General features: G+C 47.6%; 1 protein-coding gene across 1 annotated transcript; it reads right to left on the reverse strand.

Moving 5' to 3' along the window:
• Positions 1-16,394: 16,394 nt before the first annotated feature.
• Positions 16,395-18,640, reverse strand: LOC135100110 (uncharacterized). The gene is made up of 2 exons (XM_064003071.1): positions 16,619-18,640; positions 16,395-16,487 (listed from the first exon to the last, which is right to left on the reverse strand). Exons 1-2 carry the CDS (start codon positions 18,638-18,640, stop codon positions 16,395-16,397), a joined length of 2,115 nt encoding a protein of 704 aa, XP_063859141.1.
• Positions 18,641-18,901: the final 261 nt, after the last annotated feature.

Raw genomic sequence — 18,901 nt, forward strand, 5'->3', positions numbered from 1 at the left:
ACACACACACACGCACACCGCCTAGCTGATCGGACGCATCACAACAGATCCAAGGATCTACTTAGGTTTGATTGTGCAGGGGACTAACTTTTGAGTCGTCTCCACAATAGGGTCTTGTGCGAGGTGTGGGCGCAGGGGAAGGTTAAGTGTTACTAGAGGACTGGCTGAAACGGAGAAATGAGAGCGATACAAGGTAAACACTGGCAGTCGGTGATATCAATAGGGAAGATGGCTGCCGGCACGAACCCAAATATTTTTGAGGGTTTCAAGGAAGAGGATCTCAGTGTAGCTTAAACAAATAAACGAATGTGAAAAATTGAAGAAGAAAATGTGAAAATACGATAAGAAATACGCAACTTAACAGCTGTGATAATGGCGTGGAAGGAAGAAAGAGAAGTGTGTGGTGACAATGTAAAAAAAGATATCCACTAATATAATAGAGATGAAAAAGAGGGAGATGGAAAGAGAAAAAGAAAACAAAGAACTGAGAGGAGATGTGACAAAAAAAAAAAAAAGTGGACTTAAACAAGATGTACTGTGAAGAAATTAAGAAACTCTAAGAAGAAAACGAAGAGTTGAAGAAAACTCTGCAAGAGAGATGTTAGGGTTGGAGAAGTGAAAGAGTTAGTGATAGAGGAAGTCAACAGCTGGAAAGAAGAGAGAGAACAACAACAAAAGGTGGACATGGATATAATAAGGCAACAGCAATAGGAACACAATAAGGATAAAGAAAAGTTGAGTCATTAAAATAATAAAGGAAAAAAAATAATCTTGTTAGAGACACGATACAGAGAGAGACTTGTGTGGTGGTATTTGGGGTCAAGGAGAAGAATCTACCCATGAAAATAGCTAGAGAGAAAGAAGTGATAAGGGTTAAGAATATTATAGCAGAAATGGCGGAGAAAGGAGAAGGGATAGTCGAACAAATTGAAGAGGTTTACAGGATCGGAAAGTACGACAAAAGTGAACATGACCAACGAAAATAAGATTCATGTCACAAACAGAAGCGGAACATGTCTTGCACAGAACAGGAAAACTGGCAAAAGTAGAAGGAATGAGAGGAATGTGGATAAAAAGAGATGTACGAAAAAGAGAGATATAAACTGAAAGAACTGAGATTAGAGAACCAGTCAAAAAACGGGGAGAGAACACAGGAACAAGGGAGAAGATTCACCCTAGAAAGTTGTGGACATGAAAGTGAGGAAATAGTGGCACAAAAAGGCCACGCAAGATCACCAAGCAGAAGTTTAAAGATTATGTATACTAATGTAGATGGTTTGGTGTCAAGCCTATTCGAAGACGACTTAAAAAACAATAAACCAGATGTGGCATGTTTAACAGAAACTAACTAAACTAAAAGAGGAAATAAAGTTAGGACTTGCAAAGGAAGGATATAGCACATGGAGGAGAGACAGAAAATGAAAGGGAGGAGGAGTGATGATACTGGTTAAAGAGGATATCGTTGTTGAGGAAGTAGAATATGGTGATGGAATGGCAGAAACTTTGAGTGTTGTGATTAAGATCAAAGGAGGTGAAAAAAGGAAAATCTTTATGACATACATACCACCAAAAACTAATGCATGGGAGACTTATAAATTTCAAAGTATGCAGATAGAAACAAAAGATAATATAGAGGAAATGATAAGGAAAAGTAACAAAGTGCTCTTAATAGGCGACTCCAACACTAAAGGAATTAATTGGGAGGAGATAGAAGTGAAAGAAAATGTAGGGTCATGGAGCAAAGAACTTATGCAAACCATGATGGTGAATACAATGAGAGGGTGGGTGAAGGAGCCTACATGATTTAGGGGAGAAGAACCACCACAGTTGGACTTAGTGTTTACGAAAACCCTAGAAAGTATATTAAGGATACATTGTCTGAGTCCAATGAGAAGAAGGGATCATGTGATAAAAAATAGTACTACAGGAGGAAAAAGTGTTGCACAGGAAAGAACAATACAGAAGTGGGAGTCAGAACTAAGCTAAGGGAAACTTTGCAGACCTTAATAAATTTTACGGAAAAATTAACTGGAAAGAGCTATTCGAAGGTAAAGTAGTGCAAGAAAAATATGAGATAGATCTCGAAATTCCGAAACACAATAGAGGTGAGCAGGAAAAGCATCCAGAGTTTTCATTTCTCATTTCTTCACTTTATTACTTGCAATTACTTGCAACCTTCACAGAAGGCATCTTCAGACTAAAATATCTAATTATATTTAATACAATATAAAAAGATACGATTAAAAAAAAAAATAAATATGAGCAAAAAATAACGCATAAAGGGCACAATTAAAAAGTAAAAAGAAAAAAAACGACATATATATGACGGTGGATTACATTGTTAACTTAAAATAAAAAATAATAATAATAAAAACCAGTGAAGACATTGTATGAAGTAACAGTGAAATATGGAGGAAAAACTAAGTGAAATTTAAGTAAAACAAACCTGGTATGCACTCCCTGGTAGAAGGGTGAGGACTGACAGAGGGTGGTATTGTGCGAGTTAGATCGACTACTAGCTCAGAAGCCGAGGCTCCGAGCAAAGGTTTATAAAAGGTACAGTTGGGATGATGATAATTGGTTATTTAATTCAGGTTTTAAGTGTTTACATATAAATAGCTTGTATTATTTTAATATCTGTGTGTGTATCTGCTTTATGTAATATTCTGAAGTCTTTTCCGAAGAAGGGTGGTCATGTTCGTGTGAGTGTGTTCTTACTGCAGAGAAAGGCGGGTGAGCTAGTTGTTACTGTGTACATGTCGAATTACCCTTATGTTCACTAATTCTATGTGTAAGATTCCTCTTGGTTTCTCCAATATATCGGGTCTTACTATTCAGACAATTAAATTCATAAATGATGTTGGAGATGAGTCCAGTAGGAATGCTGTCTTTAAATTAAAGAAAGAGACAATAGTAAAATTATTAGTGAAGATGAAATTGAATATAATGTCAGAGTATTGTGTTTTATGTATGATGCTAAGTCTTTTCTAATAGTATAACTAAGTTGGCCGTAGTAAGGTAATTTTATTTGTATCTCAGGTGTCATCTGGGTGTCATTAGAGGAAGACTTACTGAATTTACTGTCTATAAAGTTATAGATAGTATTATTGATGATGCTTAGCGGAAACCCGTTATTATGGAAAAAAAAAAAAGTCCTGTTCTTCCATACATTGTCTTTACTATTTTTTTTTTATTAATTTCTTAGTTGAGAATGTGACCCGCCGTCATACATGTCGGTTTTTTGTTTTTACTTTTTTTTTTTTATTGTGCCTCTTATGTGTTATTTTTGCTCTTATTTTTTTAAATTATTTATATATATATATATATATATATATATATATATATATATATATATATATATATATATATATATATATATATATATATATATATATATATATATATATATATATATATATATATATATATATATATTTTTTTTTTTTTTTTTTTTTTTTTTTTTTTATTTATTGTGCTAGATATAATTATATATTTTAGCCTGAAGATGCCTTCTGTGAAGGTGAAACTTTGCAGTTAATAAAGTTAATAAAGTGAAGAAAAGAAAGAACTCTGGATACTTTCCCTGTTCATCTCTAAATATGAGATATTTTTGAGCAAGTATAGAAGGGGTGCAACAGTTTGTGCCAAGTTATAAAGTGAAAATCAGGAAGCATGAATGGTATAATGCCAAGTATGTAGACGCAAAAAAGAAAAAAAGGGCAGGGCATGGAAGAAACTGATGAGACAGCTGAACAGAAATACTAGAAGAATACAGAAAGATAAGGAATGAATATAATATAATAAGAAGAGGAGAAAAAAGAAATTTTGAAAGTGACATAATAAGAAAATGCAAGAACCCAAAATCTACAGATACGTAAACGGGAAAATGAAACATAAGGATGGCGTAAACAAGTTAAAAAGGGAAAGAAGAATTTATGAAACTACTGAGGAGATGAGTGAACTAATGAATGAGAGTTTTTAATCTGTGTTTACAAAGGAAACCGATTTTGTGGAACCAAAGGTGGTATCACAGAATAAGGGAATACAGGATATACAAGTAAAGAGACAAGAAATCAAGAAACTGCTGGAAGAGCTGGATGTTAGAAAAGCTATGGGACTAGAGCAAGTAAATGGATGGATATTAAAAGAATGCAGAGAACAAGTGGAAAAACCCATATGGGATATAATTAACAGCTCGCTGAAAGAAGGAAAAGTACCAAGGGAATAGAAAAGAGCTAACATAGTGCCAATATACAAAGGGGGAAATAAAATGGAACCATTAAATTATAGACCGGTATCACTAACAAGTATTGTAAGCAAGCTTTGTGAAATAGTAATTAAATACAGATGGGTGGAATATCTAGAAGATGAAAAGATAATTACAGAAAAGCAATTTGGATTTAGGAAAGGGAGATCCTGTGTCATAAATCTACTGAGCTTCCATACGATATTAATAGATGGAGTGCAAGAGAGGGACGGATGGGTTGATGTAGTATACCTAGATCTCAAAAGAGCACTCAATAAAGTTCCCCACAAAAGTCTAACAAGGAAGCTAGAGAATGGAGGACTAAACGGAACAACACTGAAATAGATTGAGGATTATTTACAAGGGAGGGAAATGAGAACAGTAATCAGAGACACTAATTCAAGCTGGCGCAAAGTGACAAGTGGGGTACCGCAAGGATCTGTGTTGGCACCTATTAAGTTTCAAATATATGTAAATGACATGACAGAAGATCTAAATAGTTATATAAACCTGTTTGCTGATTATGCAAAACTAACGAAAATAATAAAGGATGAAAATGACTGCAAGGAATTACAAAAGGATATTGACAAGATACATGCATGGAGACAAAGATGAGAACTAGAATTTAATGTCAGAAAATGCCACGTGGTGGAAATAAGAAAAAGGTAACGAAACCTTCATGGAAGTACAAATGGGAGGAGAAATAATAATGAAAAGTAATGAAGAAAAAGAGTTGGAAGAAATGACTCAGGACACATTCTCATCTGAAAGACACATAAACGTGATATTCGACTCTACATACAGCTTGTTAACAAACATTAAGGTGGCATTTAACTGTTTAGATAAAAATGATGAAGAAAATTATAACAAGCATGATACGCAGCAGTCTCGGGAAAAAAATACAGAGGATAGCGAAAAAGATGGTACCAGAATTGAAACACTTAAGATATGAAGAAAGACTTGGAGATGAGGTCACCAACACAACAAGAGAGAAGAGAAAGAGGAGACCTGATAACAATGTACAAATTAGTAAACAATATAGAAAGAATAGACAGAAATGACTTGGTACCACAGATGGAAGAGGGAGAGAGAGGACGATGGGGCATAGGAAGAAAATAAAGAAGAGTAGATGTTCAAGCGACATCAAGAAATAAAGCTTCCCATATAAAACTATTGAAATCTGGAATGATTTGAATGAAGAGATGGTTGCGGCAAACATGTTTAAGGAGAAACTGGATAAACATGGTTATGGAGACATGACAAAATGAACTTCGGCTCGTGCCCTGTAAAATACAACTAGGTAAATACACACGCATATGCACATACACACATGCAGACATTATGTATTTTCTTTGTTATTTTCTGTATTCCACGACATAGCAGTGTATGTCGCCAATGTAGCACCACGAATAATTGTGCTCTGTTGTTTTCTCTGTTTGGAGGTGCTGTTACCTTGTATTAAATTAAATTAGATTAAAATTACACTCTGCAAAGATTGCCTGCGCACAATCTTTTTTAAAGGGGATGAGTTGTAGGATAGGGGTATCTAACAAATGAAAAAAGTGAGGGAGAGGAAGCAATAAACAAGACACTGACTGGCAGAGGCGGGCAGTTCACAGGTTATCAGTAGATGATATGACGTGTGCCCCTTGTACGAATCACTTATTAAAGTGACATCAAGATTCCTGTCTTTACCTTCAACCCTACATGCATAAACATATAATTTCTGCAGCCAGATTTACAGTGAAGCTAGTGGGCTTGATAACTTAAGAAAAATTCATTCTCAAATGGTGCTGGTAATGGTACACTTATGCAAGCAAGAGTAATGTTTCCCTGTGGACGCTGGAGGTACCAGCGCCACTCTCGCACTTATCCTCCTATCGTGGACCGAGATGTTGCAAGGGATTGGTAATATAAAGGCTACTGGAAACCTCACAAACATTTTCATTTCTAAATTAATGTAACGCCCGGGTATTATTGTTGTTTAGTCTAAGTTGCCTTTATTTCTTTCTGTGGGATTGAGTGTGTGACGTGCGTGTGTGTGTGTCAGCTGTGCCTGGTGTCTGGCAGTGGTGCATGGATGGCGGGAGAGAAGTCGCGTGACTGCAGTGACTGGGCAGTGTGTTGTTGGCCCCGCTCTGGATAACTTGTCTTTGCGTGTCCTCCGTGCCGAGTGCCTGTTGCGTGAGCCTGAAGAGTTTGACTGTCCCTGCCTGTGTCTGTAACTGCCTGTAACTAACGGAACTAGTAAAGGAAGAAAGTGTTGCCCACTGTTTGTCTACCCGCTCTGTCTGGCTGTGCGTGAATCACGTGGGACGTGGTACCCTTAGCATCTCTTGTCTAGCCTGCTGGTGTTCCCGAGTGCTGTCCTGACTGTCGGGGAATTGTGGGCGTCTACGGGAGTGCTGAGGTTTGTGCTTTCGTAACAATGGTGTCAGGAGTGGGATGCTAAGTGTGTGCTCGTACAGACCTACGTGACTCGAGTGGAGAAACCATGGCAGACAAGGTGGTAGACAAAATGGCGGGCGAGAGTGGTGCTGCTGACCAGTGTGAGGGACTGAGTGGGTCTAGTCACGACTCTAGTGATGCTGGTGACGAGAAGCCCACCCAGATGGACCTCCTCATGTCCCAACTGGCGAGTATGGCTCAGAAGCAGGAGGAAAGGCACGAGCAAACCGTGGCAACACAAGCTGCCCAAACTGAACGACTGATGGAAGCCCTGCAAAGCAGCCTAGGTTCTCTGAGGGCTGAAACGCAGGCGTATACTGATCGCTCGTGTGAGGCAGTGAAACAGGAGGTAAAAAGTGAACTCCAAGCCTTGCGGGAAGAGGTGGCAGACCTGCGTGAGGGCGCGAGTGTTTGGCGGCAGGGCGCGTGGCCGCCACGTGGCGTCTTGGCGGGAGGTGTACAGCTGCCCGCAACCCCCGCCTGGCCTCCCGTGACTAGCCCAGGACCTGAAGGGAGTGTGGCCTCAGCCCCACCTGCTGTTGGGGGCCTTGGATGGGGCCCTGTGGGGGAAGCAGGTCCTTGGGAAGCACCCGAGATGGCCGTTGGGGGCTGGCCGCCCACCCGGGACAGGAGGGGAGGGCTTAGCCTGCCCCCTACACCGCCGGGCTCACCTCCCCGTGCCGCCTCCCCGCCCCCGAGCCCTAAGGCAGCCCGCTCGTCACCTCGTCACGTGAGACGCAAGCCAGCGGAGTACGATGGTAAGGTCAGCTGGGAGTCTTACGTCGCCCAGTTCGATATGCTGGCCTTGGCCCAGGGCTGGGGGGAGGCAGAGAAGGCCCTGCAACTAGCGACAGCGCTGCGAGGCCCGGCGTTGGAAGTGCTGGGTCATCTCCCTGCCAGCCAGCGCACCTCATACGCAGCAGTGTCCGAAACTTTGCGGCGACGTTTCGGACACCGTCATCAGGCGGAGGTATACCGCGCCCAGCTTAAGAAGAGGACGCGAGAGAAGGACGAAACCCTTTCCCAGCTGGCGCAGGACGTAGAAGGGCTGGTGAGGAGGGCGTATCCAAGCGCGGCCGAGGACATGGTCGTTGTTCTGGCGCGCGACGCGTTCGTAGACGCCCTCCAGGACCACCAGCTCCAAATCTATGTGAAGCAGGCACACCCAGCTGACGTGCAGGTGGCGTTGGCACGGGCTATGGAGTTTGAGGCCTTCCTACAGACGACGACCAGCCTCTCTTCTCTTGCCCAGCCTCGCGGTGAGGTACGGGGCCGGAAGGCGAAGGTGGAGCACAAGGCGGCGTCACGGGAGGCGAGCCCGTCCGAGTTCGCCGGCCGCTGTTGGGGCTGCAGTGAGAGAGGCCATAGACGCAGCCAATGTCCGAGGGGACGAAGGACGCGCCCCCTCGATCGGCCTAACTCCAAAGCCTTCCAGACGTGCTGCGCCGCATGCGGCAAATCGGGCCACCGCTCCAGCGCCTCCCCCAAGCCCAAGGAGGTTGCTGAGGCGGGAAACCGCAGCGGGCTGGAGGAGGGGGCGACCTCACAGCCTGCCAAGGTGCCAATGCCCCGTGCTGTGTAAAGTGCCACCTCACCGTCAGCGCAGTGCAGGTACGAGGTGCGGTTGATGGAAGGCCTTGCTGCATGACCATTGACAGCGGGGCTGAGCGCACCATCGTGCAGCGGAGGCTGGTAAGTGCTGAGTGGCTCCCGTGCACCGTGGACAGGCTGTGTGGAGTAACGGGGGACTGCATGCCGTTGCAAGGCCCAGTAGACGTTCGAATAAGTGTCGGCAGCGCGGAGGTGAACCTGCCCGTGTATGTTGCCGAGCTGGAGGAAGAGTGTCTGCTGGGTTACGACTACCTGAAGAAGACCAGGGCCTGCGTAGACTTTGGACGGAAGGTGATAAAGGTATGTGGATACGATGTGCCTTTCCTTCCGGAGGTCGGCCGGTCGGAGGTAGTGACGACACGGCGGATGCAGTTGGCCCCGCGCTCTGAGTGTCGAGTACAGTGTCGACTCGCACGGCCGATGCAGAGCACGGAGGGCCTAGTGGAACCAGCCAGCGACTGTCGACTGGCTGACGGAGTGGCAGTCGGAAGGAGCCTCGTGCAAGCGGGGGAGAAGGTAGTCACTGTCTTACTGGCTAACTTCTCCGACGAGGCTCGCAACATACCCGCCGGAACAGCGGTGGGCGAGTGCGTGGAGGTGCAGCGTGCCGAGGCACCGCCGCAGGGTGAGCGGGCGGCCGAGGGAGCCCCGCTGCCGAGCTTCCTGGAGGATCTAGCGACCCGGAGCGCTGTCAATCTGACGGAGGCGCAGACGGAGCTCGTGTGTGACACCCTGGGCCGGTACGCCGATGTGTTCAGCCAGAGCGCCTCGGACTTGGGTCGCACGTCACTGGTGAAACACACGATCAACACTGGCACCCACGCACCGGTCAAGAGCCCACCCCGACGCATCGCACCAGCAAGGCGCGAAGAAATGCAGCGTGCAGTGAACGACCTGGCCACGCAAGGGGTAATCGAGCGATCAGACAGTCCTTGGTCGTCGGCGGTAGTCCTGGTAAAGAAGAAAGATGGAACGCAGCGCTTCTGTGTGGACTACCGGGCCCTGAACGACGTGACGGTGAAGGACTCTTACCCCCTGCCGAGGATAGACGACACGCTGGACGCTCTGGTCGGGGCCTGCTGGTTCAGTACACTTGACCTGAAGTCAGGGTACCACCAGGTGGAGATGGCGGAGGAGGACAAGCCTAAGACGGCCTTCTCTTTCGGGCAGGGCCTGTGGCAGTTTAACGTCATGCCATTTGGCCTCTGCAACGCCCCGGGCTGTTTTGAGCGGCTGATGGAGCGAGTGCTAGACGGCCTGCAGTGGAAAACAGCACTCGTATATCTGGACGACGTGATAGTCTTCGGGAGCACCTTCGAGCAGGAGCTGGGGAGGCTGGAGGAGGTTCTGCAGCGCCTGAGGAAGGCCAATCTCAAGCTTAGCCCCAAGAAGTGCCTCCTCTTCCAGCATGAGGTGCCGTTCCTGGGACATGTCGTCAGCAGTGGTGGCGTGCGCACCGACCCTGGCAAGGTGGCAGCGGTGGCTGACTGGCCCACTCCCTCCAACGTAGCTGAAGTGAGGAGCTACTTGGGCCTCTGCACGTATTACCGCCGTTTCGTGCCCAACTTTGCCACCTTAGCTGCTCCTCTTAACCGTCTCACCAAGAAGGGGGCGAGCTTCCGCTGGGATGAGGCATGTCAGGCGGCCTTTGACAGCTTGAAGGCGGCGCTTGTGGAGGCGCCCGTCTTGCCTTACCCTGACCCGAAGCTGCCCTACCTGCTTGACACCGACGCCAGTGCCGAGGGCGTCGGGGCTGTGCTGTCGCAGGTAAAGGACGGCAAGGAACACGTAGTGGCTTACTACAGCTGCAAGTTTAGTAAACCAGAGCGCAACTACTGTGTAACCAGGAAAGAGTTGTTGGCCGTAGTGAAAGCGTTCGAACACTTCCACCCCTACCTGTACGGCGCCGAGTTTACCGTCCGTACTGACCATGCCGCCCTGAAGTGGTTAAAGACGCTTAAGGGGCCGGAGGGACAGTTGGCGAGGTGGTTGGGGCGCATGGAGCAGTAAAACTACCGGATCGTTCACCGCCCAGGACGCGTGCACAACAATGCTGACGCCCTGAGCCGACGCCCGTGTGAGGCTAGTTGCTCACACTGCACCGCCAGGGAGCCCAGCCCATGTGAGGCCTCCTCACCTGGCGCTCCTGGGGTGTTGGACACAGTGTGCCGCCGTTTACGTGTGCCTGCCAACACCGCCGAGTGCAATGAGCGGTGGCGTGTGGCGCAGCGCAGTGACCCCGATCTAGCCCCCGTCGTGCGTTGGCTAGAAGCCAGCGACGAGCGCCCCAGCTGGCAGGTAGTGGCGGCTGAAAGCCCCGCCGCTAAGTGTTTGGTAAGCCAGTGGGAGACGCTATCAATTGACGAGAGCGGGGTGTTAGTGAAAAGGTGGGAGGCGGTAGGCGGGATGGGCAGAGACGCCTGGCTTGTGGTAGTGCCTCGTACTATGCGGCCGGAACTATTGAAGGAAGTGCACGCGGGTGTGACGAGTGGCCACGTAGGCGAAAAGCGTACCCTTCAACGCCTCCGCCAGCGGTTCTATTGGGGAGGAATGCGCAGTGACGTGACGGAATGGTGCCGGGCCTGTGACGTGTGCAGTGCTAAAAAGGGCCCAGCGCACCGTAACCGGGCCCCACTGCAGTTGTACAATGTAGGGGCACCGATGGAGCGGGTGGCAGTGGACATTGCCGGCCCGTTTCCCCTCACTCCCCGCGGGAACCGGTACATTTGTGTAGCCATGGATTATTTCACTAAGTGGCCAGAGGCGTATGCTATCCCCAATCATGAGGCAGAGACTGTGGCGAGTGTACTAGTCGACCAGTTCTTCTCTAGGTTTGGCGTGCCCGTCGAGCTGCACTCCGATCAGGGCCGTGAATTTGAGTCTCGTGTATTCAGCGAGTGCTGTGACTTGATGGGGATTTATAAGACGCGTACCACCCCGCTCCACCCACAGTCCGACGGCATGGTTGAACGTTTCAATAGGACGCTAGTTCAACAGTTGGCCAAGTATTGTGGGGCGGGGCAGGAGGACTGGGACGTCAAGCTGCCGGCGATGCTGATGGCATACCGTTCCGCCGTCCATGAAGCCACCGATCACTCGCCCTCCCAGCTGATGTTTGGCCGGGAGCTCCGCCTTCCTATTGACCTGGCCACGGGGCGCCCTCCTGATGTTGACCTCCCCACAGTCACCTCTGGGTTCGCAGCCGCCCTGCAGGAGCGGTTCGCGGAGGTACACCACCGGGTGAGAGGCAAGTTGAGGGCAGCGAGTCAGGCCATGAAAGGTCTTTACGACCGGCGAGTGAGGGAGGCGAGTTACGCGGTAGGCGAGAAAGTGTGGCTGCATAATCCTCGCCGCCGGCGTGGCCTCTCTCCGAAACTCCAGAGCCCCTGGGAGGGGCCTTACACTGTCATCGCCGTGATCTCGGGGGTGACGTACAAAATCCAGCGTGGACGCCGTCGCCCTTCCATTGTGCATGTGGACCGTCTGTGGCGCTATCACGGTCCTGGGCACTACACTTGGGGCTTCGGGGGAGGTGGCGGCGATGATGCCGATTCTGCTGCCGAGGAAATCGACGAGTCCCCGGAGACAGCTGTCACCACCCCCAGCGAGCCAGAGGAGGCCGAGGCTGAGGAGTCAGGGGTGGGCGACGGCCGCGACTCAGAGCCAGCAGAGGAACCTCAGCCCACTCGGCCGCGCAGGGACAGACGCCGCCCACGGCGTTATGATGATTTTGTGTTGATTGACTCTGAGGGAGAGATATAAGGAGAGGCAAGGTCGGGTCGACCTTTTTGTAAAGGAGGGGGTGATGTAACGCCCGGGTATTATTGTTGTTTAGTCTAAGTTGCCTTTATTTCTTTCTGTGGGATTGAGTGTGTGACGTGCGTGTGTGTGTGTCAGCTGTGCCTGGTGTCTGGCAGTGGTGCATGGATGGCGGGAGAGAAGTCGCGTGACTGCAGTGACTGGGCAGTGTGTTGTTGGCCCCGCTCTGGATAACTTGTCTTTGCGTGTCCTCCGTGCCGAGTGCCTGTTGCGTGAGCCTGAAGAGTTTGACTGTCCCTGCCTGTGTCTGTAACTGCCTGTAACTAACGGAACTAGTAAAGGAAGAAAGTGTTGCCCACTGTTTGTCTACCCGCTCTGTCTGGCTGTGCGTGAATCACGTGGGACGTGGTACCCTTAGCATCTCTTGTCTAGCCTGCTGGTGTTCCCGAGTGCTGTCCTGACTGTCGGGGAATTGTGGGCGTCTACGGGAGTGCTGAGGTTTGTGCTTTCGTAACATTAATAACTAGTAATTATTTACATTTCTTGCAAGTCAAAATTTCTCACTTGCATTTATCTTCAAATCATTCAAAGTTATGAGTTGTCACTTTATATCTCTTCAACATATTCATCGATAAACGCAATCATCGTGCAAAACAAAGACAACATCAAATGCATAAACACAACGAATATTCAGTCGGCGCAATTAATGTTCAGTTAGAAAAACACACGTGATATCAGCATCACATCAATTACTATAAACATTCCATAACTGAGTAAATCTTTGTACATCATACACACCTGTCATACCAAACATAAAACATCAATTAAACATCCTGCTCCTTCTTTAATAAGATAATTTATTTATAGACTGCATTACGCTTTCAAGCAAGTTATTCGTCCAGGCCCTCTGGAAACTCTGGCTCTCCGTCTGCTACTCTCCGCTACTGAATTATTCAACTGTTACACGATATAATATATAATCGTTTGGGACTGCCTATTTCCCTCAGAAATTTATCTATTTTCATAACATTTTACATATTTACCATTCACATTGCTCATTTATGCATGTGATCCGTCCACAGGCGTGGTGCATGATACAGAAGCCAGTCAAAGGGTAGGGGCAATATGGAGGCGGAGCGTAAGTGGGCGTGGGTATTTTTCTGTAGGGTGACCTTCTTCCGGTGCCTCACGCCTCCTGACCTTCATTCCCTTTCAAATCGTTTCTCTGCCTTGTCCCTACTATCATTACCATTAATCCCCCTTTGACCCAGGCTGCCTTCCCAAGTTTTATGGCCGTCTTCCTGTTGTGGACTGCGTGGATCCTGTGTCCACGTTTGTGTTTTCTCGGCTCCCTTGATATCAAGCGCTAATTACTTTCCCTTTCCTGGATAATATAACCGCTTGTTATTCTCCCTACTTCATTTATCTCCTCCATTTCTTCTTTCTTCTTACTTATTCTATCTTCTCTTCTTTCTTCTTCCTTATTTCTTCTTTCTTCTTTCTTCTTTCTTGACAATACAGTATATACTGTGGTAACGCACATGGTGAAGAAGGATGCGTTTGACAGAGAGAGTAACATATGTGGTACAGGTGGTACATATGTGGTCGGAAGGAGTTGGCCATGTAAGGGGGAGCACATGTGTAGGTAGGGTGCAGCCCATTCTGAGGTATGCGATAACCACCTCCTTCCGCCTTGTGGGGCGATTGGAGGAGGCCCACTCGCACAGGATAGGTTTGATTGTGTGTAAGTGTAGGTTGTCCCAGCGACCCTGCCACAGGAGATGTAAATGACAACTTTACAAATGAGACATGCCTGCAGATCCCGGTAGAGGTTCGACGCTCCCTTGAGCTCTGCAGCGGACCTAGGCAGCATGTCAGCCTGTTCATTCCCACGTATACTGGAATGTCCAAGCACCCAAATCAATGAGAAGGTTTTACAACAAGAATTCAGCTTATTAATGATGTTGCCCTGGATTTCATTTATTGTCTGATGGGCCGACATAGAGTCTCAAAACAACAGGCCAACAAGACCCGCCATGAGACAGCCAAGAGCCCACAGTCCAAGGCTCCCTTGGCCAAATTTCATACGCCTGAATACTCTCACAGCTAGTCTCTATCTGGCGAATATTACCTGCGCCGGTATTACACAGGCGAGTATTTCGATGTGGAGTCCCTCACCGTGCAGTTCATCGCTGGCGAGCTGTACGAGGGAGAATTCCCCGTACTGCAGCTCATCACGGGCCAGTTCCAGGATGACGAATCCATCGGACATTTCCTCCTGATGGAACCAGGCCCCGCTGACTGAGACTGCTGCCCCCATCACCTGACCTATCCTGGCCAAATCTCCCCTGGCCACACCTGATGATGACCAAACCTGATGATGACTAAACTTAGGCCAAATTTCCCTTAGACACAACTGTTGATGACTAAACTTGGGCTAAATCTCATCTGGTCACACCTCATGACGACCAGACTTGATGATGACTAAACTTAGGCCAAATCTCCCCTGGCCAAACCTGATGATGATTAAACGTAGGCCAAATCTCCCCTGGCCAAAAATGATGATGACTAGACGTAGGCCAAATCTTCCCTGGCCAAACCTGATGATGACTAAACTTAGGCCAAATCTCCCCTGGCCACATCTGATTATGACTGAACGTAGTCCAAACCTATCCTGACCACATCTGATGACGACCAAACCTACCATGGACAAACTTGATGACGAACGAAACTTACCCTGGACAGTCCTGACGACGACCAAACCTACCCTGGCCAAATCTATCCTGGCCAAACCTGACGACGAGCAAACTTACCCTGGACAACTCTACCCTGGCCACACATGACTACTATCAAATTTCTCGTGGCCAAGAAAAAACTGTCTTCTCTTTTCTTACTTCCGTTTTTTTTTTTTCCATCTGCTATTTTTTTTTTTTTTTTATACATTCGTGCATACATTGATATCTTTCGAGATCTAACTCACCTCGTGATTTCTAGCATCTAGCCAAAAACATCTCCAAAAACTTTGCTTCATCTTCTTTCCTTTCTTTATTTCAACCAGATGGTACCACTGCTATCACGTCTATCTCTAAAGCTGAACTCTTCACTCAAACCTTTCCTAAAAACTCTACCTTGAAAGATTCAGGGCTTTTTCCTCCCTCCCTCTACCCTCTGACTACTTCATGCTACTGTCACGATCGCCTACTTACCTGCGATCGTACGATACCGGTTATCTCTCCAAGAAAGTGGACGTTACACTGATCCCGGAAAGTTTTAAAGGTCTGGATTTTTAAAGGCTTCGAGTGCCTACCCGACCTATCCGAAATCGTCAGAATTATCTCTTACTCCACCTTTACCTTGACTCAGCACACCTGGAATTACCTCTAATACCAGATTGTTGTTGGGGGGGTAGAAAACACGATTATTCCATGTTACAAGCACATATATTAATACTAATAATAATTCACAAACAACATGAGGTAGCACACGTTACTACATGACGTTCTCGTCACTTCCCACGTCACCAGAACCCGTTTACACCTCCACCAGTCACAGAAATGTTTCCCCTCAACCGCAGGAATTTACCCGGACGCCATTTCCGCGTCCCCAGACAATAATTCCCGAATTTCACCTCCTCAAACCTCACAAGAGATTTACCTCCTCAAACCTCACAAAATATTACCATTATCACCAAAGATTACCCATAACACCATAACATCGTCCCCAAAATCACCAGTACACCACAACACCAACTTCCAAGGTTAACACCACAACCTCCACTCACAAAATGGCTGCCAGTTTGACCTATGACCCCTCCCAACAGCGTCACCGGCACAACTCAACAACCGAATTTCAGCGGACAAGAGCTCTTGGTACCACAAAAGACTCACTAACCTGATCCTGGATATCAAGGTTATACCGCTACACCACCAATACCTCCACAAGCTCACTCCATCACCAATCCACACCAAAATCCTCCCCTGAGAGACGCCTTCCCTCCACCTTTCCTCACGACCTAAGGCGCTCTGATTTTTCCCCTCCTTGGAATGTGTTGTTGCCCACTCAAGCTCCCCTCGTTTTCAACGTATTTCACCTCAATTATACTCCCTTCCTTATACATATAAAGATATAGAGGACTTAAATTATGAAGAGAATAATACTACATGATATAAAATGGGTAAATAAGCCTTACACTACTTATAACAATAATAAGGATAATGTCCGAATGGCAGGTAACCGGAACACGGGGACACTAAGAAAACGTGATCCCATTCAAGGTAAACTCGGCCAATAACATGACATCCCCTTCCCAAAAGAGGCGTGAGGCACCTGATTAGGATGCCTCACGACTAGGTGGTGCACGGGACAAGGCATCAGCAATAATATTCTCACTGCCTTTCACATGGTGAATCTCTAAGTTATAGTCCTGTAAGACCAGGCACCACCTCATCAGCCTCTGATTGGAGTTTTTCATTTTATGCAAGAAAATGAGCGGATTGTGGTCGGTGAAGACCTGCACAGGCTGTCCCTTAACGCGAATAAGGCTAGTGGCAATGCCTCATCCCACTGAACACTCATCTCCTCACAATACATCCTGAGAGTGTTTTTGAGAGTTTGGTGAAATCTTTCTACACAACCCTGAGACTGAGGGTGATAAGCACTCGACAGTCTCTGTTCAATCTTTAGACCCCTTAGGATTTCCTTGAACGCACGAGAAGTGAAATTACTTCCCTGGTCTGACTGCAACACCTTAGGGATTCCCACCCAGGAGAAAAATTTCACCAGTTCCCTCACAATGTTTTTAGAGTTTATACTCCTGAGGGGAATGGCCTCAGGAAACCTGGATGACATACACATAATAGTCAGCAAGTACTGGTTCCCCCTCCGGGTCCTTGGTAAAGGACCTACACAGTCTATCACCACCTTACTGAATGGTTCCTCGACCACAGGTATAGGGTGAAGGGGGGCAGGGCGAATCACCTGGTTCGGCTTGCCCACCTTCTGACACAAACCACAAGTTTTACAAAACTCTTTCACATCACCTCTCACTCTGGGCCAGTAAAAATGACACAGGATCTTTCTTAGGGTTTTTCTGACCCCCAGGTGTCCTGCCAGATTACCTTCGTGTGCCATCTCCAAAATTTTCTTCCTATACACCCATGGCACCACAATCTGCCCTTTTACCATCCAGTGATCGGAGGTTGGGGCTGTCAGGGGCCTCCAACTTCTCATTAATACCCCGTTATTCACGTAGTAGCCCACGTACTCATTGTCAAGCTCACCCAGCCTGTTAGCCTCATTCCAAGCAGACTTCAAGCTTTCATCACTCTCCTGAACTTTTATCAACTCGTTCTTTTCTACCAGAAAATCAAGGTTGGGCCCCACCTGACCTACAACCGGTCCACCACTCGCGCACTCCGGGTTAGTTCCTTTTTCATCAGGTTCCTCAAACAGAACGCCCAGGCCTTCGTCCTCCTGCGTTGCTCCCTCGGTGTCCATGCGTTCCTTCCGGGCCATCGCTCGGGTCACTGCGCAGACTGGGAACAATTCAGGCACCTCTGCCTCCCCATCTGTTGAGTGAGGGACTGCTGCTGGAGTGGTGGTTTCCGTCATCCCTATCAGAGGATTGTCTACCATCTGAAGTTTAGGGATAACTCGACCTCCAGCCAGGTCGTTCCCAACCAGCATATCCACTCCATCTACGGGCAGTGCCTCCTTCACTCCCACCGTCACCTCTCCAGTGACGTATCCACAGTCCAGCCAAACTTTGTGCAGGGGAATACTGAACTGGCCCCCTGCACCCTTGCATGAGACCTCTCTGCCAGTGCTGGTCTCCTCATTCCATGGGAGTACACTACTTAAGATCAGACTCTGGTTAGCTCCCGTATCCCGAAGGATTCTGATCACCTTCTCTGGGCTTCCCTCCACTTTCACTGTGCCCTTACTAGTGAAGTGCTCAAAGCCCTCATCTTTCGGCGGCTCCTCTTGTATCTCTGCATTCATATTCTCCACATACTTTATCAGGTCTCTTTGGGCGGCAACTGCTCCCACTGGCTTCGGCCGTCCCTTCGGACACTGGAACTTCCTATGCCCGCTACTTCCACATCCAAGGCACTTAACTGCACCTTCATCCCCACTACCCTTCTGGTAATAGGTAATGCTCCTGGGCCTACTCCCATAGGGCGCAGACCTCATGTTGTGGTCGGCTGGCGGGGGCATGGTGTAAGTGTGGGGAAAACTATAGTTGTTAGGGCGGGGCTGGTTTGATCTGTGGACTGATGTCGAGCTCATCTGACTGTCATTCTTATATCTCTGATGACCATCATTTCTGCTGGAGAATGGCTTTCTCCCTTCATGGTGTTCATCTCCGTTCATCCCACGGACCGCACAGTACTTGTCAGCTCTGCGTCCGGCTTCCATCACGTCTTTCACGTCGTGTGATGCGAGCTCACATCTTACACTGAGGGGCATTTGGCTCATAAATTGTTCCATCTGTATAACTCCTTTTACCTCTTCAAGCGTAGTGGCTTCCTCGGCCTTCAGCCACCGATCCAGTTTAAGGATAACCTCTCGAGCCATCCCGAGATAAGTATCACCTGGGCGTTTTGTCGTCCTGCGGAACCTTTCCCGGTACACATCCGGACATAGAAGGGTTGATCCCAACACCGCTTCCTTTACCACTTCATAATCACGCGCCTCTTGCTCACTCAAATTCACATATACCGCTCGGGCCCTTCCCTCAAATTTAGACTGGACTATTATTGCCCAATCATTTTCATCCCATCCCATCATCTTTGCAGCTTTTTCAAATTGAAAAAAGAAGTTTTCTTCCTCCCCTTC

The sequence above is a fragment of the Scylla paramamosain genome, chromosome 4, assembly GCF_035594125.1.
Source record: "Scylla paramamosain isolate STU-SP2022 chromosome 4, ASM3559412v1, whole genome shotgun sequence".
Lineage (NCBI taxonomy): Eukaryota > Metazoa > Arthropoda > Malacostraca > Decapoda > Portunidae > Scylla > Scylla paramamosain.

Coding starts and splice junctions, on each gene's coding strand:
- LOC135100110 (XM_064003071.1), bottom strand. CDS start 18,640: ATGGCTCGAGAGGTTATCCTTAAACTGGATCGGTGGCTGAAGGCCGAG. Junction 16,488..16,618: donor TGAGTGTTCAGTGGGATGAG/GCATTGCCACTA, acceptor CTGGTCTTACAG/GACTATAACTTAGAGATTCA.